This window comes from Neofelis nebulosa, chromosome 4 (genome assembly GCF_028018385.1).
Source record: "Neofelis nebulosa isolate mNeoNeb1 chromosome 4, mNeoNeb1.pri, whole genome shotgun sequence".
NCBI classification, from domain to species: domain Eukaryota; kingdom Metazoa; phylum Chordata; class Mammalia; order Carnivora; family Felidae; genus Neofelis; species Neofelis nebulosa.
Genome location: NC_080785.1, coordinates 95,532,129 through 95,557,441, shown reverse-complemented (window position 1 = coordinate 95,557,441; position 25,313 = coordinate 95,532,129). Strand labels below are relative to the sequence as shown.

Genomic DNA, 25,313 nt, shown 5'->3' with positions numbered 1-25,313 from the left:
CATGTGCTCTTCAGACCACTGAACTAGCTATATAGAAAGTTATACACTAGGGATTTTTATCTACTGCTATCGCTTTGCAAAAATCCACAAATTTATAAGGTAAATTACTTTCTACTGCTTCTAAAATGACCACAAGTGACTTATTTTATAAGGTTTTCATTTTACGCTAAATTAAACTGAAACTAAAATTGGACAGTGTTTTAGTTTTTAAAGAAAATTCTAAAAACAGAATGTGGGTTTTTTCAAGAGCAGAAGCAAGGGAGGGAATAAACAGGAAAACTTGTTTGTTAGTTTGTTAGTAACAAGCAAGTGGATGTAATTAAGCAAACAACTTCTAACCAAATGGCCACATACCTGGTATAAGTGGGGAAGACTTTTTTTTTTGAGAGGAGACACACTGCTAGAAAAGAAATACTGGAGATTCCCGCCAGTGCTGTGCATTAAGTGGGGCAGCTGTGATTTTTCCTTCTCCCAAGCTTTGCCAAGTTTACAAGCTCCCTACGTGCACAAAGGACTAAGTATCACTAGCTTTTCAAAACCAGAAAGTCCACAGTAACATGTTAATTAAACCTAGGCTGGAGCAAAAGAAAGACGAAAGAAAATTTAACATGTCTAAGAGACAAGTATAGAAGAGTTTTGGGGCTTTTAAAAAAGCCCTGGAAACCAGCAGAGACTAAGAATAAATTGGAGCCAGTTAGCCAAGAAAAAGAAATAAATAGCAATTAAAAAAAAAAAAGAGTAATGAAGAAGATACAAAAGTTTCTGTTTTCCAGATTTTATCTAAGTTGCTACCTTTAAAGCAGTGGTATGTATGTATGTATGTATGTATGTATTTATTTGAGAGAGGGAGAGAATGAGCACATGTACACATGAGAGTGCAGGGGAGTGGCAGAGAGAGGGAGACAGGATCCCAGCGGGCTCTGAGGATTTAGGGCTGGAACTCAGAAACTATGAGATCATGGCCTGGCTGAAGTCTGGTGTGTAACCAGCTGAGCCACCCGGGCGCCCCTAAAGCCATGGTTTTTAGATACAGCACTTTTCCGTAAGTAATGTGTTGTCATGCATCCTTGACTACCTCGAAGTAAGAGTATAATAACTTGCCTACAGATGTAATTTTAAAAATTGTGATATGGCTGTAATTGTAATATAAAGGAGAAGTGAGAGGAAGATAATTAACAGCCTCAGTTTCCTCACATGTATGGTGAATAAAAGCTCCGTCCAAGCTTGATGGCTTCCAGTCAGTGAATCAACGAAGGCCACTATGGGGGGAAGATCCTTTACATGTAGTTAGAGCTTTAGAGTTTCCAAAGGGTTCTCAAGTCTATTATCTCGTCTGGCTTGGAGGCATGGGGAGTAAGACATTGCAAGCCAAGTGTTTATTCCAGTGTCTGGAACATACAAAGCCCTCAATAAATGATTGTTATCACTACTACAGACATAGACTGATATCTAAGATACATTTAAAGTGAACAGATAAAGCTGCTTTTTGTGTATTTGGTATGATTTCGTTTTAGTAGGGATTTTGTTTTGCACACCAAGGTACCCTCTCTGAAAATACTGTATATTCAAAACGTATCTGTTAAAGCGATGAATTTCTATAAAATATAGTTGTGCCATTTGCTAGTATGTACCTAGAAAGATTCTGGAGGAATCCGGAGGGCTAATCAGTTTGCTTGGGTGGCCATAACAAGATCCTACAGACTGGATGGCTTAAACAACAGAGACTTATTTTCTCTTAGTTCTGGATCAAGATCAGGATGTCAGCAGGTATGGTTCCTTCTGGAGCCTCTCTCCTTGGCTTGCAGACGACAGCCTTCTCCAGTGTCCTTACATGGTCTTCCCTCTGTGTCTCTTTGTGTGTCCAAATTTCCTCTTCTTATAAGAATACTAGTCGGATTAGATTATGGCCCACCCTACCAGCCTCATTTTAAATTAATTACCTCTCTAAAGGACGTGACTCCAAACACAGTCACCTTCTGAGTGAGGTACTAGGGGCTAAGGTTTCAAAGTGACTTTTGGGGGGGACACAATTCAGTCCATAACAGGTAGCAAGGTGGAAGCTTTACTTTTCCTAAATACTATGTTCTACATTGTTTCTGTAATGTTTAAATACTTTACAAGGAACGTAATTACTTTATAATTTGGAAAAACAATAACATTGAACACCCACCCATTTGTGTGTGCATATGTAATAAATAGTTATATTCTATTTTTTCCTTCTGATACTTAATTTAAATTCTAGTTGTTTAACACACAGTGGAATACTGGTTTCAGGAGTAGAATTTAGTGATTCATCACTTACATGTAACACCCAGTATGAGTTAGATTCTAAGCTAACTAAGGTTTTTCATTTACATGCATGTCTGCTGGGACATTTGAAAGTCCTGAGGGATACAGGATAATTCTTTGTTGTGAAGGATCAACCCGGGCGTTGCAGGAGGTAAGGCATCCTCTCTGCACAACTCTTGCCAGTAGTGCCCCTCCTCCATCACTCTGACAATCAGAAAACGTTCCCACAGTTTCCCAAAACTTTCCTATTGATCATCACCACTTTAAAGTATACTTTTATGTTAATAGTTGTAAATCTTTAAAGAATTTTCTTTTTTTTCTCTATGTAACCATCCCTCTCCTCCCCCAACCCTTGCTTAAAAAAAAAAAAAAATAACAGAGGAAGAAATCATGCTAATTACCTTTAGCCATGCCAGTGGGAAGCTCGGCTCTGTCTGAATCCTGGCAGAATTTCACGAAAGCTAAAGTTGTCTAAAGACAGTTAACCCCCTTGCCACAGTTTACCCACATGGCAGGCACAATGCTCAGGAGAAAATAAAATCAGTAGCAAACGTGTAGTGAGCACTCCAGATGTGCCAGGCATTGTCCCAAGTGTCCTGCACATACAGTTCCACTCATTGTCTTCATCAACCCTATAAGGTAGCACTATTATTTGACAGTGAGGAATCAGGCACAGGACGGTGAAGTGACAATCTGGTTTCAGGGCTGCCGCCTGGAGCCACAGGATGGCTCTCCTTACTGTTTGCTGGATATCCAACACCGAGGAAGCACTTCATTTACATACATTAAGGCACGTGATTCTCAGGGAAACAATGAAATTGCTACCATTCCTTCTGTTTTACAGATTTGGAAATCAAGAGGCTCAAGTCTGTTTGCCGAAGTAGACAGCATGTATGCATACGGTTTATTAACACACACAAAATAATGGCAAATTTAATCAGTTGTTGCCACAATGCAATCAATTTGGAGAATCAAAGAAATGGTATGAATATATATATTTTCTTCCAAATCTATTTAAGTTAGCAGTCAGTCACTTCTTGTTGGATTTCTTGAGGTTTTGAGTATCTTATTATTGGGTAAGATGTATCATGTAGAAGTGATTCATACTTATGGTATTGGTTTTCCCCAGAAGGTAATAAAAAAAATAACTCAATTGGGCTAATAGGAATTCCAATTTTGTAGACTGATCTTTTTCTCTTAAAACAGCAACGATAGTGTGACAAATCCAATAAAACACTTTTTTTATTTTTTGTTTCGTTTTGTTTTGTTAAGAGAAGACAGTCCCAGAGATTTTTAAAGCCAGTGTACTCGTGCTACTGAGAATGTACCTACATTCTTGGGGCACCACTATCCGGTTCGTATAATTGTTAGTATCAGCTGAAATACAACCTTACAAGAGCTGTTAGAAACTGCACTGGGGCACTTGGGTGGCTCATTCCATTGAGCATCTGACTTCGGCTCAGGTCATGATCTCACGGTTTGTGGGTTCCAGCCCCGCATTGGGCTCTCTGCTGTCAGCACAGGGCCGCTTCAGATCCTCTGTCCCCCTCTCTCTCTGTCCTCTCTACCCCTCCCCATTCTCTCTCTCTTTCTCTCTCCCTCAAAAATAAACATTAAAAAAAAAAAAAAAAGAAAATGCACTAAAGGCAAATAGAAATGGCTTCTAGCATTTCATACCCCCTTTCTCTTCCATTAGGGTTTAAGGTTGATTATGTATACTTCAAGAAATAAATTTAAGATTTTGATATAATCGAAAAAATTATAAACTTAATAAATTTTTCTGATTTATTGTTATATGCCCCCTCACCAGATAGTAGTCTGGGGATCTTTTTCTGATTTGAATTAAATACATTTGCTTTTTTTTTTTTTTTTTCCAGATTTTGATTTTCAGGATAAGGCCTACATGGTTCTTAAAAATGAAGAGTTTTCCAAATATTTTTCTTATCGTAAAACAGCACAACATAAAAGAAAATTCTGAAGAAGAAAAAAAAAAACCTCCTCTAATCCTACCACATTAATACATCACTATATCTGAGAATAATCTTGCAGTTTTTATCTGTAAAATGCACATTTTTGAATGTAATTTGTCCACATAGGTATGTGACATTTTTACAGTGGCTTTCACTTACAAATACCCCATAAGTATCTTCCTTTTTTCTCATTGTGATAACCTATAATGGGTGTGTAACACTTCTGTGAATACATGGATTATAATTTCCTTAGCTATTCTTTTAGGGTTGTTCACTTAGGTTGTTTTTAATTGTTCTCTTCTCGAGATGGAATGTGGCCATGAGTATCTTCGTGCTGAGTTTTTATTACCTGTTTGATTATTTCCTTAGATCAAATCTTAAAGGTAGGGCATCTTTGATTTGATACATACCCCACTGTATCAAACCAAAAGCTGTACTGATCTTTAGTGTGCTTGCCAGCCTCTCCACTCATTCTTTCCATCAACGGAACGGTATGTTAATGGCTACTTACTCTGCCTGACCTTTCTCCAGTCGTCCCTTGATTACTTCCTTGGAGACAGCAGTAACCTGTGATGAGGTCAGGAGTCTCATGTTCACACTAAAGAGGGAGAGCCTGTGAGCAGCTGAGTGAACATGGGTCACATCTCTGATCTCGGTGCTGCTGCTACCTTCATGAAGGCAGTCCTTTGTCCTAGCACATGGACAGAAGTAAAAATGGCCTCTGAGCTGACAAATGGGGTCATAATCGTAATGAACACTGCCAGAATGCAGACTTCATATGAACCTGATACAATTCTAGAAGAAGATTAAAACACAGACTGATTATAAATTATTTGGCATCTTGAATAGCAAAACAAAATGATTTCAAATGGCAATAGTTTAATTGGCTCCCACTTGGGATTTAAATGTCTAAGTGCATTAAATGGGTTTTCTTTCCACAATCAACTCCATAACAGGAATATCTACTACAAATAAAAAATTTATGGTTAGTTTTTAATAAGTAAATGACTTCCTCATTGAGGATTCCTAAAGTATCATTTGATGTTTTCTTTTTAATTTTTTTTTTTACATTTATTTATTTTTGAGAGACAGAGAGAGACAGCGCAAGCAGGGGAGGGGCAGAGAGAGAGGGAGGCACAGAATCAGAAGCAGCCTCCAGGCTCTGAGCTGTGAGCACAGCCCGACGCGGGGCTCAAACTCACGAACTGTGAGATCATGACCTGAGCCGAAGTCGGACACTTAACCGACTGAGCCACCCAGGCGCCCCAAGTATCATTTGATGTTTTACCATAAAGTTTATAATCACAAATAAGAGTCCCTGGTTATTTTAGGGTCTGATTTGAAAAGAAATGTTTTGCAATGTTTCCAAAGAAGAAAAAGAAACATCTTTTATTTTCAGGTTATTTATATTATATCCCCATTTCAGCTCAGTTTTGCTTTATTGGCAAGGACTGTCAGTACTATTGTTGTCAAATCACTCTTATTTTATTATTACAAAGGATTTGACAAGTTATTTATATTTTATGCCAAAAAAAATTCTTATAGAACTTACATACTTATTTTATAAGTAACAAAGCAATATTACATAATGGTGACTAGGCACGTCCTAAGAAAACAGGCCTAATAGTAGTTGGAAAGAGTTGCATTTGATGTGAGGAAAACCTATTTGGCCGTAGATTTGTTGACTAAAAAAAGGGCTGTTGTATATTTGATAGGTTAACAAAGTAAGTTGTCTCTCCCTGAGAAGTTGTGTTTGTGTATGAGAGAAAGAGAGAGATAGAGATAGAGAGATACAGATATAGAATAGAGACAGAGGTAGAGAGGTAGAGACACAGAGAGAGAGAGGTAGAGGAAGAGAGAGAGATAAAGAGAGAGGTGGAGAAGGAGGGAGAGAGAGATTGTTTGAAACACTTTAGGCACAGTCCTGCCTGACAAAATAGATACTTCAAGCATGTGAAATTATAATTTTATATGAATTCTGATAAAAGCCATATATATTGTGGTCTAGATATTTAATTTTAGGCCTCAGGGATTTGGAGAATAAAAGGTGCTTTTTCTTGGGAACAGGGTTCCTTATGATTGGTTATTTTGATTTAGAAAAATTCTCAACCTAGAATTAAAAAGGTGGGGGCATCCTCATTTTTTGAGTTTCTTGACATTCTTCAGAAAACTCTCCCTACTCACCCAGTGTTAGAAATGACTCAATCTGTTTGGCCTGGCTTTAGGGATAATAATCATTGTCTTGTCCTTGTGACCGGGAAGACTAAGCAAAGAGGACATCACATAGCACGATGCACAGCACCACCCAGTGGCCAACCAATTCAGCAGCTCCTTGGAAATAAACAGGATCCAGACAGGAGGGCCTCTCTCTCAGAGGTGAATTGTCTACCCAAGCATGAAAGAACAAGGAGGATTCAACTTCCGCAGAATTGAATCCATCACAGGTGGGTCTTGTCATACTTTGTTAACATTCCTTCTGGAGAGATCACACTATTTATAGGGCAAGGAAATGAAGTTTGGCGTATGTTAAGGACACTTGGCTCTTTTTGGCAGATCTCTAGCAATGCAGTGAGCTAACTGTTTTTGAAAGTTAAGTAGGAATTTAGAAAGCTCAAGAAACATTATCAGAAAATAGGTGGCACAAATTATCCTCTCTATGAGAAGTGTAGAAAGTCTAAGGAGTCTAAGGAGAATTCAATTTCTGAATATGCTAAACACAACTTTCTGTACCACTTCCTAAAGGTTCTCTTCCCCCAGTAGGGAAATGGTATTTTTCTTTTTCTAGATACATAGCAAACAGATTTCTGGTAAATTTTTCATTCTTTGGAGCTGCTGATTATCACATGACATTTTATTATAAAAATAATACTTGCTGACTGGACATTTGAAAACTGCAGAAAAGTAGAAATTAACAGTGAGGGGAAAATATAGTCCATAGTCCCTCTACTAAACATGGCCCCTGCTACTGGGTTATTATTCAGCACACATCTACCCTGAGCACAAACTGTGGAACTAGATTTGCCTTGCTTTAAATCTCAACTGGGCCATTTAATAACTGTGAATCGGAAAAGCGGCTTCATCTTCTCAGTGGCCCAGTTTCCTCATCGCTAGGATGGGGATAATTAATAGCTCTGCTGCATGGGGTTGTTATGAGAACGAAGCAAATTAATATATGCAAAGTTTTCAGAACAGTGCCTGTATCTTGTAAACACTGTATTTGTTAGCGATTTCTTTCCCACTCCTCCATTCCCTCCAACTCCTTCCTGCTATCAGATATTATGCACCAGACATCCTGCTAAAAACAAGTATTTTTGTGTTTCTTTCCGGTTTTCATCTCTCATGGTTTCTTTCTGCCATTTCTTAATAGCTGAAACTACTCCAAATGTAATTTTGTATCTTTAAATGTGACATCACAATTTGGTTAGTGCATTTTATTTTTTTTAATGTTTATTTATTTTTAAGAGAGAAAGACACAGTGCACGAGTGGGGGAGGGGCACAGAGAGAGAGACATGGAATCCGAAGCAGGCTCCAGCTGCTCTGAGCTGTCAGCACAGAGCCTGATGCGAGGCTCAAACTCACGAACTGCGAGATCATGATCTGAGCCAAAGTCGGATGCTTAACCAACTGAGCCACCCAGGTGCCCCTTTGTTAGTGCAATTTTAAATGAGTGGTAAGTAGAATTGTCTTAATGCTACTATTTAGCCTTGTATAAGATGATACACAATTTGGGTATATAGATTTTATTAACATGCAAATGAAAGAAACTTTTTTTTTAATGAAATACAAACGTTCCTTTTCCTTTCCCAAAACAAAAGAACAGGACATATTTTTGAATCCTAAATTTCTGGTTTTATTTTCATTTTGGCTAGTAGAGTCATTTTTTTTTCTCTCTCTCTTTCTCATCAAGCACCACCTATGCATCTAAGTATAGGGTATGATGCTAAGTACTGGGGATGTAACAATGAATAAGACAATTTCCTGAATAAATTTGAAGTCTGAGATACTCAAAATGATGAAGGCATACTGGGAAGAGCAATCAACTCTGCCTGAGAAAGTTGAAATCTGAGCTGGTACTGAAGGATATATAGGAATTTTCTGGGAAGGAAGGATGTGGAATAATGTATTCTGGGAAGAAGAGTCGGCAGTGAGTAAGTTTAGAAGTTGGGAATTGTCCATAAAGCAGAGAGTATTGTTCATAAAGAAGCGTAATGTGCATGGTGGAGTGGGAGGCATGATGGGAAATCAGACTGACAATGCAGCTTAGGTCCAGAAATGAAACTCAAGTTTATAACTTATCCAATAGAAAAAAAGAGAAGAGGTATAGGCTCTAAACTCTAGAAGGAAACTGGCCAGGTAGATAACGGTGGCAGTGGAGCACGAACAGGAAGAGCACTAGATTGGAGGTACCGACATTAGTGATGAGGCCGGTGCAAAGGTTAATTAAAATCCAGTGAATAGAAAGGTGGCCAGATTCAAGGTATGTTCTAAAGATGCAAAAACTCCCAATTGGAAGTAGGGTATGACAGCAAAGGAAAGAGAAAGACTTAAACATTTCTAGCTTTTACAAACATCCAGTCATAAAATCAATGTCATGGGGATGTAATGTAAAGTGTGGTGACTATAATTAACAACACTGTGTTGTATATTTGAAAGCTGCTAAGAGAGTGGATCTTAAAAGTTCTCTTTACAAGAAAAAAAACTGTAACTATGTATGGTGATGGATGTTAATTAGGCTTATTATGGTGACCACTTTGCAATATATACAAATATTGAATCATTGTACTGTACACCTGAAACTAATATAGTATATTTTATATCAATTATATCTCAATTAAAAAAAAGGTTCCTAGCTTTGAGTAAACAGAGATGACATTAAAAGACTGAAAATATGAAAGGCAAAGCAGTTTGGGATGGGAGGGAGGAGAGAAGATGGAAAGGAGGTGTTTTAGACATGTACGGCTAAGCCACTGAGACGGGCAAGAGAGACTGCAGTTGGAAATACAGGTCTAGGGCTTGGGAGAGAAACAGGGGTTGTAATATTAGCTTTAGGATTATAATCAAAACTGTGGGAACAAAGGAGATGATCTGGTTAGTGTACAAAGACAAAAAAAGGTCCAAGAATGAAATTCTGTGGAATCCTCAGGCAGGTAGAGAAGGGGACTTAGCAAAATGATAGGCAACAGTGAGAGAACAGAAGAAACAGTGCTGCTGCAGAAGGCCGTGGAGGGACGGTCATCATGTCCAGTGATGGAGGAGACAACTCATTGAGGGGCAGTTCTGTGACTTCAACTATAGGTAACCCTAGCAAAAAAGCAGTTTGAAGCTGAAGAGTGAATGGGGAGAAAGCAATCAGGGAGCGACAGCAGACTCCTCTTCCAGGGGGTTTGCTGGGAGAAGTGTGGGACAGCAGACGCAAGAAGGGCAAACTATGCAGGTGAAGTATCGTCATGGCGAAGATTTGAGAATTTCTGTAGAGCAAAAGGCCTGATAGTTTATTAACAGAGCATAAGACATTTACTACAGCCATTGGTCTGAAATTAACAAGATTATTAAAACACGTTAAGGACTATTCCTATATATATCTGCATGTCCCTCTTAGATGGGAACGTAAAGCTTTACCTTTAATTTGGAGATGGGGGAGAATCCCAACTTGGATTTGTTTCAAAGCTTTTGTTTTGATGTACCACAGAAGCAGTTAACAAGCAGTGCTAAGGATATAACTGAGATAAGGATGCAGGTAGGTAACTTCAGCTGCCCACTTCCTGCTTGTGTATCACAAACATTTTGGTGGCCTCAGCAGCTCTAGCAACTGAAATGTCCAAAAAGCAGAGTATTGTGGACTCTCCCTCCCATTAAAACAAACAAAAAAGCTCTGGGTATTTCAGCATCTAGAAATTATTTAAGGTGAAAATCCTGTTTGTAAGGAAGCCACATCACTCAGGCCTAATGTATGGGTTTTGGGCCTTGAGTGTCGGGCTGTGCCCACTCTGGGGCAGTCTTGCTTTACCATTATGGTCGGCTAGGGTCCTTCCTGACAAGAACTGGCAGGCCTATAGCAGAGGTGTCAAAGCAAAACACATAATGCGAGCAAGGTTTCTTTCCCTTACTCACGTTCATTGAACACAGGTATAATAAGCATACCATTAATACTCCTCTGCAGTCCACAAACTTGTCTTTAAAAGGCAAAGCAATTTTAAGAGATGTTTTTGACCAACAGCCCCATCCACTCAGCTAATTCTCTTGATTTTCTTCTTTATGAACATCTGCACAAAAACACCATATTATCAATGGTGGCAAGGGGTGTTATCTTCAGAGAACCTTAGCAGGGTGAGCCCAGGTAAAATCTCAAGGTTTATTGCACTTGTGAAATTTTCACTCAGGGTGAGTTTCTTGAGAGGCATCATTAGGGATGGACATTTCATATCTAATATGCAGGGCAGAACAACACTTTCAGACTTAGAGACTGCTTGTAATATTCCATGTGGATTTGAGATTTTGGCTGTATCCATAAACACAGAAAAGAATATGTAACAAGACAAATTAGTAAATCTCTGAAATAGTGTTTAATCTAGAGAGATATAAGCATTTTTTTTTAAAGGTGATGTCAAATGGCACTTGGTTATCTTTAGCATGTTTTAGAAATCCTAAAACAGTATACGGTCTTTTTATTTTTAACTTACTATTATTATTTTTAAAAGATTTTAAGTAATCTCTACACCCAGTGTGGGGCTTGAACTCACCATCCCTAGGTCAAGAATCACATGCTCCTCTGAGCCAGCCAGACACCCCAGTATATGGTCTTCTGACTTCAAATTTGTTGCTTTAATTTCTCATGTTCTATGAACTTTCAGGAGGTGGTAAGATCTCAATAGAATATTTCATTAATCTCTTGAAAGATGTTGGATTCTCCATCTTAGTATGCTTGTCTTTTAGAGTAGATACTAAATATAAATACTGGTAAAAAAGCAATTGAGGCCATTGACAAAGGGCAATTATTTGGATACCTTTGACGGCAGGCACCTCACACAACTTTATGTTTTAGGCCAAGGAAGTGCTGAAAATTCCTTTCCTGATTTTATATGCTTAGGTCCTAGAGCAAAAGCTTGATCTAATTTTGTCTATGCTAGACAAAGAATATTGCTACGAGGTAATACAGAAGTCAGTGGTTTCAGTGTTTTACTACTATGTGAATATGTAAGACGAACTGCAGTTTAGAAATAATCTGGCACATTGCTGGATAACACAATTCCTAACTCATTAATACTTGGAAAAACTAAGTAGGTACTTTGAACATGAAATGTATTTTGTATTTTCCATAGAATTGTATGTCCTTGCCTTTAACACAAAACTAAAATGAATTTTAGTAGTTTTTAAATCATCAGTATAAACATTTCTTCAGTTTCTTATACTTATAGCCTCTTAATTTCAATATATATATTTCTATACACCTATGTGTGGCTATTTACAGTGTTATCCACCAGGTTATTTAATGATAACTTTGGTCTAATTAATTGGTGATACTGTCCTAATCACCTCATAGTGACAAGAGGAGAAAGAGCTAGGTCCTTACAAAATGCATTTGATTGTTGTTCACTTTTGCTAATGAGTCTGAAAATGCCTGATTTTGATCAGAAACTTGTTGCAACTAGAGTTTCTGAGTGTACCTTAAAGTACATAAAAATTACCAGTGACAAAGAAAAAAAGCTGTTATTACATTTAATAGTGTTAATTTTGAAGACATTTCAAACTTCCATGAAGGATAACCTACAAGTGATGTGTTCCATGTAGAAACCACTACAAATTTTGGTTAGTTTAAGAAACAAAGTGTTCCAACAAATGTTCTCAACATTACTTTCATTAGAAACACGAAGAGAATTTTTATAATTGTTTGAGGTGCTGTAATACGTCAAGTGATACTCCCAGCTGTTTGACCAAACTGGCTGTCTGTTCTAAAATCCATGTGAGGCTTGGGTTTTCAGAATGTGGCTGCTCTTGTATTCTACAACATTCTAGAGATGAACAATCTGCCTCACTAAGACTCTTGCCACAGTTTTTGTGAAGCTCAGCATTATTTTCACAGAGTCTTTCATCTTTACCTTCATCCATCTTTTTCTCAGCTGGAGCTACATGACCAAGGTCCATATCCTGAATAGAGTCCAACAAATCTACCACATGGGGCTGAGACGTGATTGATTTCAGATGTTTGAGCACATACTCTTCACACTGGCCAACTGCATCCAGAAGACTATTTATTTTACTGATCAGAGCCGAACCATTATCATGAAGGTGACACCAGGAGAGCAAAGCACTGAATGAAAATATAAATAAGAGTTAAACAGGAAAAAAATGAACCAATCAGAGGCTTTTTTGAATTTCTGATGCTAAACCCTACGTGCTTCTTTTCCACATAACACCATGCAAAAAGAAATCAATAATGATGCAAGTCAGAATCAGGAAAGTAATGGTAAAATGGATTTTAAAATATATAAAGATATTATCTTTTGATAAAAATTAAACAACTGGGAGTAACCATTTAGAGTGCTTATAATTCCTAAGACCTCTTTCACAATTCCATCCACTTTTCTTGATTTTAGGTTTTCTCTTTGTGACTGTGTAGCTTCCACTTAAAAGGGATGCAACTCAGAGAAGAGATCACAAAACTTAGTTTCTCCTTTAAGGACATCCAACAGTTTCTGGACTAGTGATTCTCAGACTTGGATATCCATTAGAATCACCTGGGGAGCTCTTAAAACTTTCAAGGTCTAGGTCACATCCAAGACGAATGAAATCAGAGTCTCAAGCTTCCCAACTGATATCAAGGTGCAGCCAACGTTGAAAACAATTGTTCCAACCATATAGGTGCTTCCCATCAAAACACTGCGGGGCAGGAAAAAAGTTCTGAGGCAACTTCTCTTTCCCAACTTTGTTATAGAATAGACCCTGTTTGTTGAGCTAACAACTTTCTTGAAGGTTAAGAATTCTTCTAGTCCTAACAAATATTTTTCTTTATTTTTCTAGTACAGACAGTACTTTTTGTTTTCTGACATTTCAGATTGTTCAGGTAATCATGACATAAAATAATGGTTGTTGTGAAAAGTAGTCATGTTTTAAAAACGTAATCAATTGATGCAAAAGATTTAGCAATAAGTTTTCTGAGATTATAAAAGATTTAACTTGATGTAAAATGAGTACTTGATCATTTTCCCACCGTAGTAGACTCTAAATTCTGATATCTGATAGTTGAATTTTCTAAAAGCTCAAAAAATGAAATTTTTGTTTTGATGACTTATTTTCTACTCTTTTTAATTTTTTTTTTTTTAAGAGAGAGAGGGGGGAGGGGCAGAGGGAGACAGACTCTTCAGCAGGCTCCATGCTCACTCCTGAACCCGACGTGGAGCTAGATCTCATGAGAGATCTTGACCTGAGCCAAAATCAAGAGTTGGCTGCTTAACCGACTGAGCCACCCAGGTGCCCCATTTTCTGCTCTTTTAAAAATTAGTGATTCTTTGAAAATTTTATGTTTTGTTTGTTTCTTTTTTTTTCTATAGAGGACAATTTAAAAGGTATACAACATCAGAGAAGACAAGCCTATCATGCTCCTAGCTCCATGTGCCATCTGACTACCTGGCCCTGACATATGCCATTATTACTATGGAATCGTGACAAGTATCCAATGTTCAGCACTAAGATAAACGGAATTATTTCCCTCTCTATTGCCAGTTATAATTCTCATCATGTAATTCTAGTCTAGAAGTCTGTCATATTGTGTTCTGCCACATGTGAAGATCTTTTAAATTGAGATACAGTTTAGTGGTAGTTCAGTAGCAAAAAATATCCACCTTCCTATCATTTCCTTGCAATAAAGGACCACACCTGACTCACATACTAAAGTGGATGAAGTGATGATTTTTGACTTTTTGAAGGCAATATTATTCTATACTCTGCAGTACTCTTTTGTGGATTTAACACTAGGAAAAACACTTCAGTTCAAATACTTTATTTTTACCTACGACTTTTCAAAAGTCCTCCAGTAGTATTGAGGCTAAACTGACTCTCAGCATTTAAGTTACAAAATTACCTCAATGTTCCTCTGAGTTGCCCGTAGTTTATAATGACTTCTGCACCTTCCTTATAACCTTGATTGAAGCCTTGTTGAAGAGTAACTGCTTTGCCCGCATCTATTCCATCTCTGTAACCTTCCTAAAAATAAATAACGAAGAACTGTGGCTGTGATTAACACCACATGAACCACTATAGGTTTCTCTAGAAAGTCATAGGACCAATTTAGAAAACTGATGAAACAGGCCTTCACTATTTACTATTTAACATAATGGTTCCACAACAAATGACACAGTCACACAACCAAAGCAGACAATGCTTCTCATAAAAGTTTATTATTGGCCTATCTCACTGCTGAAGTCTAGAGTTACTTGGCACATTTAAAAATAATGATTCCTACACAGTTAAAAAAAAGAAAAAAACCCTATTAAAAATGGCTTCACAGGGGCCCTGGGTGGCTCAGTCGATTAAGCGTCCGACTTCAGCTCAGGTCACGATCTCGGGGTCAGTGAGTTCAAGCCCCGCGTGGAGCTCTGTGCTGACAGCTCAGAGACTAGAGCCTGTTTCAGATTCTGTGTCTCCCTCTCTCAGCCCCTCCCCCGTTCATGCTCTGTCTCAAAATAAATAAACGTTGAAAAAAAAAATTAAGAAAAAAAAATGGCTTCACAGAAAGGAAACTGAGAGAGTTACATGTCTGACCCCTAGGCAGCCTTGACTGATGTGACAAGGCAGGGCGGTAAAGAGGTTATCAAAGGTCTTCAACAATGAACTCAACTGGGTTCGTAAAAAAATGAAAAGTGTGATTTTAGAAATTTTTCTTGATACCTAAATTCAAATAAACTGCAAACTCTCTGTGGGCAGGGATTTTGTCCAGCATCTTCAATGGTGCCACAGCGCTCAAAAGATGATCACTACTGACTGGTCCAGCCCACGCTTCACATAAAGCATTTATGAAACTGGTAACAAGGTTGCTGGGCTAAGCAAACATTTTCCTGATACATTAAGGGCAGATCAGGGGCGATTTAATGGTTGGCAATGATATTAGGTGGAAATCAAACTCGCCATGTGAACTAAGCTCTGAATGCTCCAACTGGAAATTGGGGATGTGGTATTAAGCTTAGTTTCAGTGAATAATGAGGCAAATGAGATACGGGTAATTCACACCTAACAAATAAGAAACCAACTTCAGTATTCCCTCACCTAGCCACCAGTAGCTTCCCTTCATCGCTCTTCGTTATTCTTAAGTTCACTTTTTTCATATGTCTTGATTAATACCACTCCTAACTTTACGCTCTTCACCCCTTCAAGCAACCCAGGTAAAAAATGTCCTTTGACAGCCATAATTAGCAATAGTCAGTGTATACGTTTCTCCCCCACCTTCTCTGTGATCCTCATCAAAGTCCAGACCAAGTTTATTTTGGTCTGTTTCCAGCGTCTAACGCGCCCGGTGGTTTCACACGGCTTCAAGGAACCCCACTGGAAAATCCTAGCAGGACGCGGGCCGGAGTGGAAGGCAAGGGGGTGTGGAGGGCAGCGCCGGGCCAGGCTGCGACCACCGTGCCTCTACTCTCGAGACCCTGACTCCTGACAACTCGGCGCCCGTCTCCCCCACAACCCGGCATAGCTTCCCCGCTCCCGCCACGCAGCTTTACTTTGACTCGTCTCAGCATGTGGCTCTGCCATTCCCGCTGCACCAGGAGCGACTCGTCCGCTTCCTCGTCAAACACGTCCCCCTCTTCTCCGGGACCCTGGACCAAGGGAGTACTTTGAACCCACGACATCACCGAGGCAACCACCGCCGGAAGCGCCAGCAACTCCTTCCGGTCCGAGGGACCGGGCGAAGGCTGCGGGTCGTGCCTCAGCTGCTGCGCATGCGTGTGTGGTGTTGGGTGATGTCGGGTGAGTCCCGGTTGCCGCTTGTGCGTTTTGCGCTTGGGAGCTGGGGACTCCAGTGGACCCAGAGTGTCGGCGAGCGCCTGTGGTGGGCGAGGCAGATTCCTGCCTCGCGGGACCCGTCCGCTCTTGGCCTGTGCGGAGGGCAGCCAGGACGCTCAGTGAACCACTGCGTTCCCACTGCGGTCCCGACGGCGTTGTGGGTTTTGGAGCCCCGCGCGTCGGTAAAACCCTTGGAGGTGATTACTGGCCAAGGACTCTCTCACTTTCAGAAGCCTCCTCAGTACGTTGTAGGGATTTGACAGCCCAACGGTTTTTGTTAGAAGCAAAGGACAATAAGGGCCGAAAAGTTAGCTAGTGCGGCCATTTTGGGATCATTACATATAAAGAGTACATTTATGAGACGAATACATCTCTCATGGATTCACGGTATCCTTCACTGGCTCGCGTTCCGTCTCGCATGCCCTATTGGCTGGGTGAGGACGGAGACTTGTTTACGTAAACCCAGCACTGGCACGGTTCTGACACGTGGTAGATGGTGAAGCATCTAAGATGTTCGTGAATGAATGGACACCAGTAGTTTTGCTTTTTTGCGTGGTGATGTGGCACCATCATTTATTTAACGTATTTTGTGTGTGTGTGTGCGCCAGGCACCGTTGTACCTTTTGGGATACATCAGTGCACGATAGACAAAACTTTCCAGCTCTCGTCCGCCTTACATTCATGTAGAATGGACAGGATAAACAGTAAGCACTGTATAAGTAAATTACGTAGTTTGTTATAAGATCATAACAAAAGGAATTAAAAAAGGAATGAAAAGGAATTAAAAAAATAAGCAAAGTAAGAGGAACCATGAGCATGTGTCTGAGGGTGGTGGTTTAGGTTATAATTTTTAAATGCTCAGAATTTTGCATTTTATATATATATGCATACATATATTTATATAACTTACTTGGTAGGTCCATGTATAAATATAGAATGTGTAAAAACATTCTATACTTGGCTACATAAAATACCTTAATAAACTTAAAATCCCAGACATTTTATCTGGGTCATATTATCTGATCATATTATCTGATCATAATCCAACAAAATTAGTAATAAATAATAAAAAAAAAAGACTCCAAGAATTATAATAGTGGTCATTAGAAACACCTTTGTAAATAACATTTAGATCAAAGGGGAAATAAAAATTAAAATGACATACAGTAAGCAATTAAAATCTGAACACTTCCTACCAGAAAACATAGGACCAAATGAAAGCTATACTGAAGCAATTCTATAGGCTTAAATATCTTTATTATTAAAGAAGAAAGAAAAAATACATAAATTTTGTTATATATCTCTATTAGCAACAAAACTAGTAAGAAAAGCAATAAAGATATCAATTGGAATTAATAAAAGAGAAAATCCCCAAACTTACATAAATAAATCCTAAAGCTGGTTCTTTAAAGACACCAATAAGACAGATAACCTTTTTTTTTTTTTTTTTTTTTTAAGTAAGCTTTACACCCAATGTGGGGCTTGAACTCACTACTTTGAAATCAAGAGTTGAATGCTCCAGGGACTGAGCCAGCCACCCACCCTCAGTAATCCTCTTTTGACCTTGATTTAAGGAAAAAAACAACAACAACACCAAAATTATACAAAAGAGAAAGGAGGCAATGATGCAGAAAGAAATTCCAGTGGTATACATTACTAACTGAAGTTCAGGAGCCACACATTTGAAAACCTAGGAGATGTTGAATGACTTTCTAATAAAAGTGACCCAGTAAGTAGAAAACAGGAAGAGACTAATTACCCTAGAAAAATTGGACATTAAATATCTGCTATAAAAAATAGCATGAAGACTTGACACACAGGCAAATGCCTTAAATCCTTTTTAATCTCTAAAGGACAATGGATAATTAAATATTTTTTACTCTCCTAGGGCAAAGAAAAAGAAATGCCCTGAATCATTTTATGAAGCCAGCCTTATAGTAACCTGATAAAGATAGTATAAAACAAAAAAACTAAAGTTCAAGTTAGCTTATGAATATTCAAAAGGGAATCCATTGCCTTATCAAAAGAATAATTCAAGATGTTTTATTCAAGAGAAGCAAACTGTTGCAATATTAGGAAATCTATAAGCATATTTCATTACATCAGTAGTTTAATGGAGAAAAGCCATATGCTATCTAAGCTGAAAAATCATTTGAAGAAATTTAACAAAATAAAATGGAAAGAAATTACATATTGACAGTTTATGAGAAATCCAACTGCTAGTCTAAACACTCAGATATTTCCTTTAAAGCAGAGAAAAGAAAGGCCATCTGGTGATCCCCATTATTATTCTTTTTTTTTTATTACTTAACATTCTTTTGAAGACTAGTAAATGCAATGAGAGGTAAATAAAGTAACTTAAAAATGTTGGATAATAAGAGATGAAGTTATTTCTTTTTGTTGTTTATATAATTGTATACCCACAAAACCCAAAGGAATTCCATTAAAAACGACAGAATAAGGGAATTTGATAAGGCCTCTGGCTATAAGAAAAATAAACAGACCAACAGCCTCTTAATTTTCTGGCAATAACCATCTAAATGTAAATGAGATAAATATTGCACTTGCAATACTAACAAATACTGTTAGATATAGTATTTATATGTTTGCTTAGTATTTAGTACTTATTTAGTATTTATACATGCCAGGAATACATTTTACAAAATCAACTTTATATGAGGTATAATTTACATGCAGTAATATGCATACATTTTGAATGTAGAGTTTGATGAGTTTTGACAGATGTATACCCCTGTGTAACCACCACTGAATCAAGATACAGAAATTTCCATCACCCTAGGAAATTTCCTCATACTTCTTTGCAGTCAGCCCCTCACTCCTTGAGGCAACCTCTGATTAAATTTCTATCACTCCAAATTAGTTTTGCCAGTTTTGGAACTCGATAGAAATGGAATCATATATGTCCTTTTAAGTATTTGGCTCTTTGACTCAACATAGTGTTTTTGAGATTCATTCATGTGGTTACATGTACCAGTGGGTTGTTTTCATTTTATTGCCAAGTACTCTTTTCATTGTATGGATATACCAGAATTTGTTCCTTCACGTATTGTTTGGATTGTTTCCAGTTCTTGGCTATTGTGAATAAACCTGCTATGAACATCCTTGTACAAGCTCTTTTGTGTACAAGTTTTCATTTCTCCAGAGTGAGTGTGTAGAAGTGTAATTGTTGAGTCATATGGTAAATACAAATTTAACTTTATAAGAAACAACCAAACTGTTTTCCAAAGTGATTCTTCCATTTTATACTCCTACCAGCAATGTATGCAAATGTCAGTTACTCCACATCCTCTTCCTCACTTGGAATTGTCAGTCTTTTTAGCTCTTCTAATAGGTGTGTAGTGAGTGGTATCTTACTGTGCTTTTACTTCTTATTTTTCAGATGCCTTATGATAATTGGACATCTCTTCATGTGCTTGTTTTCCATTTGCATATCTGTTTAAATGAAGTCTTTGTCCATCTAAAAAACAATTGGCTTGTCTTACTGTATTTCAAAGATTGTTCCATCCTTTGTCAGATACGTGAATGGCGAATATGTTCTTTGCATTAGTTACATCCACCAGGAGACAGCTGTGGAGATAGAGTTAGGAGTTCATGAAATGTACTGGGGGATAGGGAACACACTGCCCATGAAAGGTAAAAAGTGGAGGAGCCATGATTAGGCAGAGAAAGCCGATGCAAGGGGAGGCTGATCTGATCCCTGTGATAGGAAGGTCCCTAGGTAGATCTCACAGAGGTCTGGACAACATAAAAGGGAGTCAGGAGCAGAGGGCAAAGAGGAGTCTTTTGTTCGGTGCATAGGACCAGGCTTTGATACACCTGCCATGCTCAGTTATTGGCTGGGGGATGCCCTGGCAGAGTGTGACCTTGGCTGGAAGTCTGAGACATATGCTGTAGGTGCTTACTAACAGCTGGACGGTGACAGCTGTACTCCTTTGTCAAGAACCAGATGATCTTTCAAGGTCCTTTCAAGTGTGTGATTCAATTTTTTCAAAAATAGCTATTCCTTTTCTTTCTTTCTTTCTTTCTTTTTTTAAATGAACTGTAAATAACAATGACACCTCCTGCATAAATTTTGGTGTCACGATGTGAACTTACTCAAAGTATTTAGCAAACTTATCTTGCAGCTCCGTATCTCTTATATAAATACTCTGTGATGAGGTCAACCTCTAGGATTCACTCTATTCTTTTCCTGTTCTTTCTGCTTATCGTTCATCCTTGTCTTTTCTTTCAAAGCCTTCAACAATTCTTTTTTATGTCCTTCTATTTCTCATCTCTTGCTAAGTTTCATTCTTTATCTCAGTCTCCCACACTTTATTTGTGCCTTTGCAAACTGCTATTTTGTAGTTAGTGTAATAAACTTGTAAGAGGGCACAGACCTTTTCTCAGTTCCTCTTCCAAGTTTCTAGCATGCTGGCTTTCATCATGAAGTCTCTAGCAGCCAGCCAGCAGAACTCCTAATTTCCATATGCCTAGTGAAGTAGTTTTCCGCTTTTTCTTGTCCTTTCTAAACTTTTCATATGTTCTGCTATTCTCAGTGGTATTAAGCCCTTGGGTGCTGTCTTTTAATTGCTTATGTCAGGTTTGCTCTAAGGTGTATAATATGAAATAATATATTTAATAGTAATATGCAAAATCAAGTTGTTGTTAGTGGTGAAAATGATACGAGAGCATTCAATATATGGCTCCTAAAGAGAGAGCCTTGAATAAGGATAGTAGGGTAGTAGGAAGATCTGGGCAGAGTTGCCTTCTTTATTTCATTTCATTTACTTTATTTTATTTTTTTTTAATGTTTATTTTGAGAGAGAGAGAGAGAGCGAGAGCAAGCAGGGGAGGGGCAGAGACAGAGGGAGACACAGGATCAGTAGCAGGCTCCAGGCTCTGAGCTGTCAGCACAGAGCCTGACACGGGGTTTGAACCCATGAACCATGAGATCATGACCTGAGCCAAAGTCGGACCCCCAACCAACTGAGCCACCCAAGCGCTCCTCCTTTATTTTAAAGTATTCTGTCTATAGAAGACCCCAGTTATAATATAGCTGTTAAAGCTAAGAGGAAAATAATTTGTCCGATATAGAATGTTTGCTGAATATTACAAAGGATGAAGTGGAGATGTCAGACAGGAAACCTGATTGATCTTTCAAATGGCCTGTTGGTGGACAGCTATGTCTAATAGGATTTAAACTTGTTCAAGTCAGTCTTATCTTTAAAAAAAGATCCTTTCTCAACTCCATACTGTCCTCTAGCTACTGCTCTATGCTTCCTTTTCCCTTTGAACTAAGTTTCTTGAGTCGGTGTCTCCACCTCTGCACCTTCCACTTGTGAACCCACTGCAATGTGGCTTCCAACCCCAGTGTTCCATTTAAAATGGGAGTAGGTGGGTAGGGGCAACTTCCACAATATTTTTACTCGTGAACCAAATCTCTCCTTCCAGCCCAGCTGTTCTCTACACGTCAGACCCATGTCTTCAACTGCCTGCAGGAGGCTACCTCCACTTAAATTTACTGTTTTCATTTCAGTGCATTACATCTGAATTTATCTTTTTTTTTTTCTTTCAGCGTTCTTCCTCTCCTTGTGTTTTCCGGCTCCTTGATGCTCAAACTGTGCTGCAGGCACTTGTGGCATCAGCATCACCTGGGAACTATTAGAAGTGTAGAGTTCCTGGTCCCATTCCAGACCTGTTGAGCTAGAATCTGCATTCTCAGGTGATTCACACGAGGAGTCAAGCTTGAGAGGCATTGCAACTCGTTGAATGGCCACCACTTCTGCTCATTCACCGTGTCATAAATATTTGCCCATTCTTCATTCTCACTGCCACTTCCCTGGTTCAAGCTACTATCCCATCCTACCTGGATAATCTGACAGCTTCTAACTGGTCCTCCTGCCTCATGTCGTATCCCTCTTCCAATCTGTTCTCCCTAGTTACAGCATTCTTCCTAAAGCAAAATCTGGTAGGGCTGCCCCTCACTTAATTCCCTGCAAAACTTTCTGATTGCTCTTTAGAGACATGCCAGATGTCTTCATGTAGTCGGGCTCCTACTTCCCTGCCTGGTCTCATTTCTTGCCACCCAGTTTTCAGGCCTTTGCCAAATAATTTGTCCTCTGCCTAGGTATGTAGTCCATACCTTTGTCAAAGGCAACTTCTATTAGATATCACTTCCATTTGGAAGTTTTCTCTGATCTTCTAAGTCTGGGTTAGTTGTCCCTCTTACATGTGTTATAGTCTTTACGGCCTTATAAATGCCTAATTGTCTGCATTCCCTACTAAACTGTCAGCTATTTGAGTCAGGGACTGTGTGTCCCAGTTAACTAGTTTATCCTACTGCCTAGCATAATCCTTAATAAATATTTATTAAATGAATGAATGAAATTTCATTAAAAATTCTTCAAATATTTTACTCTAAGAAATTACATATTCCAGTTGTAATTAGGTAGTAATAAGCTTGTCTATAAATCCAGATTAAACAAGAATTTACTGAGATTGGGTTGTTACAGGTAGAGCAGGCTAGGGGAGATACAGAAAGTTATGATAAAAAAATCACTTCATGGATTTTTAAAGTTTTACTTTCAATTAAAAAAAATTTTTTTAATGTTTATTTATTTTTGAGAGAGACAGAGCATGAGCAAGGGAGGAGCAGATAGAGAGGGAGACACGGAATCCGAAGCAGGCTCCAGGCTCTGAGCTGTCAGCACAGAGCCTGATGCGGGGCTCAAACTCATGGACTATGAGATCATGACCTGAGCCAAAGTTGGATGCTTAACCAACTGAGCCACCCAGGTGCCCCGGTTTTACTTTCAATTTTATAACCATGTTTTTAACAGCCATTTATTCTAAAGTCTATATATTTAATTGATTTGAGCATGCACAGTGAACTTTATGCTTCTTAGTCTTGTCCATACTTGTGTTTCTAGTTTTAACTTACCTCTTTGAGGTCTTCAGGTTTTGAGGTCTTCAGGTTTCCCAGTGATGACTTTTTTTTCCCTTTGCAATGTGTCTTTCATTAATAAATGTTTTTCTCTCTTTCTTTCTTTCTTTCTTTCTTTCTTTCTTTCTTTCTTTCTTCCTTTTATTTCAATTTAAATCCAAGTTAGTTAATATATAGTATAATAATAATTTCAGGAATAGAATTTAGTGATTCATCACTTATATGTAACACCCAGTGCCCGTCCCAACACATTTCCTCCTTAATGCCCCTCACCCCTTTAGCCCTTCCCCCCACTCAACACCACACCAGCAACCCTTAGTTTGTTCTCTGTATTTAAGAATCTCTTATGGTTTGTCTCCCTCTGTGTTTTTATATTATTTTTGTTCCCCTTCCCTTATGTTCATCTGTTTTGTATCTTAAATTCCACATATGAATGAAATCGTATATTTGTCTTTCTCTGACATTTGTCTTTTTCATCCCAGTGATGACTTTTGAGTGATATATTTTCTGAGTCTTATATATCTGATGATAACATTGTCATCCCTGTTTCCTTTTTCATTGTATTTGTGTGTATTTCATTACCTGTTAGTTTTAACTTTTGGATCACTTTATTATAAGCTTGTCCCCTGAATAGATATGTCTTATATATGTATATGTGCAACATACTGACGCATACCCTGTGTGTGTGTGTGTTTTGATATGATCTGAGATACACATGTCCTATATATGTATGTATATATGTTGTGATATGATCTGAGTTTTAACAGTGATATTTAGCCCATAAACATTTATTCACTTAGGCCATGTAGTAGAAGTCTAAGCCATATGGAATAGAGCTTTATTTTCTCCTTTGATGAGAGGCAGAGTTGAGGGTAATGGGGTTCAGAGGATGAGGGAGCAACTCCTTGGAAACAATAGGATTGAGGAGATTCTATAGGCTGTCAAACAGCTTCTGATTTTAAGGAGAAGCGTCAGAGGAAGACAGGGTGGTGGTGGTAGCAGGGACCTCTGGCTTCAAGGGGTGTTCGCAAGAGGTAAAAGCAACTAGGTCTGACCTTTTTGGATCCAAATAAACATCTCTGGGGATTTTTAGGCACAGAAATACAGAAAAAGTTCAGCAGGGAAAGATTGGCAGTGATTCCAGTCAGGTTCGGTTATTAATAATTGTTTTCTCCACGCTGTGCCACACATTTAATGCAATAATTACTGAGGCAATTAGCGTGGTAGGCACTGTGATAGGTACTGGGACAGAGACAGATGGGGTTCACCTTCTTGCCTTCGTCCCACCTTGGTCTTCTCTTCCTTGCTTGTGGTTTCCTCTCTCTTTGGGAGGGGCCTAGCAGAAGCAGCATCCGTGCTTCCAGTTTTCCATCAGATACGGCTACTGGGCGAGTGAGGCTGCATCACCCTGTACCTAAGCGACACCTGGCCTGTGGGGGCCACATAGCCTATTAAGACCCCGGTCTCAGTGGGATCACATTCCCTAGGGGTGATCTCTTGAGCCAGTTCCCTGTGCGTACACCTGGGAGTGAACAATTATGTGAAGGCTCTGCCTCTGTTCAGTGGGTTTGCCTAGAGGATTCTCACTTTCCATCCCCTTTGATGTGAGTGGAAAGACTGCATTTGGAATGAATTAGAGACTGCTCCCCATAGGAAATACCAAAGATACTGCTAATACTCACTATTGCTTGCTTTTTCTTCCATTTCTGGTTACCCACAATACTACACTTCCTAAATTGTTGGCACACAGGTGGGAGCCAAACATAACTAGTAAGTGGCAATGATACTCTTCACCCCCCAACTTAAGCTGTGTAAGCTCCTGCCTGAGCTGCAGCTCTTTCTTCCCCTGATGCAGCAATCATTAGTGCTTATGGATCAAGGTGGTGGAGAGGGAGGGAGCTTCCCTAGAGAACCGTTGGACCTATAGTAGACTCCGTGTATGGGGAAGTGAACTTTAATTTGTTAAACCGCTAAGATTTAGGGGTGAGTTTTATGCCATGATAATTATATTTCAATTAAAAAGATTAACAATGGGGAAGAATGAAACTAAAAAAAATAGATAACACTTCTAAGTAAAACAGGAGATTGAAGGTCAGTTTTGAAGACAGTCTTTTAT

General features: G+C 38.7%; 1 protein-coding gene and 1 long non-coding RNA gene across 5 annotated transcripts in view; one reads left to right on the top strand and one right to left on the bottom strand.

Moving 5' to 3' along the window:
• Positions 1 to 11,959: 11,959 nt before the first annotated feature.
• YAE1 (YAE1 maturation factor of ABCE1) lies at positions 11,960 to 16,153 on the bottom strand. The gene is made up of 3 exons (XM_058725458.1): positions 15,972 to 16,153; positions 14,339 to 14,460; positions 11,960 to 12,568 (listed from the first exon to the last, which is right to left on the bottom strand). Exons 1-3 carry the CDS (start codon positions 16,098 to 16,100, stop codon positions 12,139 to 12,141), a joined length of 681 nt encoding a protein of 226 aa, XP_058581441.1. The 5' UTR covers positions 16,101 to 16,153; the 3' UTR covers positions 11,960 to 12,138.
• The window catches only part of LOC131509585 (uncharacterized), a 139,338-nt gene continuing 130,169 nt past the window's right edge, over positions 16,145 to 25,313 (top strand). For all 4 annotated transcript variants that reach the window (XR_009260590.1, XR_009260587.1, XR_009260588.1 and 1 more), the window contains exons 1-2: positions 16,145 to 16,218; positions 21,830 to 21,976. This is a non-coding gene — a long non-coding RNA (uncharacterized LOC131509585). The remainder of the gene's footprint in view (positions 16,219 to 21,829; positions 21,977 to 25,313) is intronic.

Coding starts and splice junctions, on each gene's coding strand:
- YAE1 (XM_058725458.1), bottom strand. CDS start 16,100: ATGTCGTGGGTTCAAAGTACTCCCTTGGTCCAGGGTCCCGGAGAAGAG. Junction 14,461..15,971: donor ACATGCTGAGACGAGTCAAA/GTAAAGCTGCGT, acceptor ATTTATTTTTAG/GAAGGTTACAGAGATGGAAT. Junction 12,569..14,338: donor CAACTCAGAGGAACATTGAG/GTAATTTTGTAA, acceptor ATTTTCATTCAG/TGCTTTGCTCTCCTGGTGTC.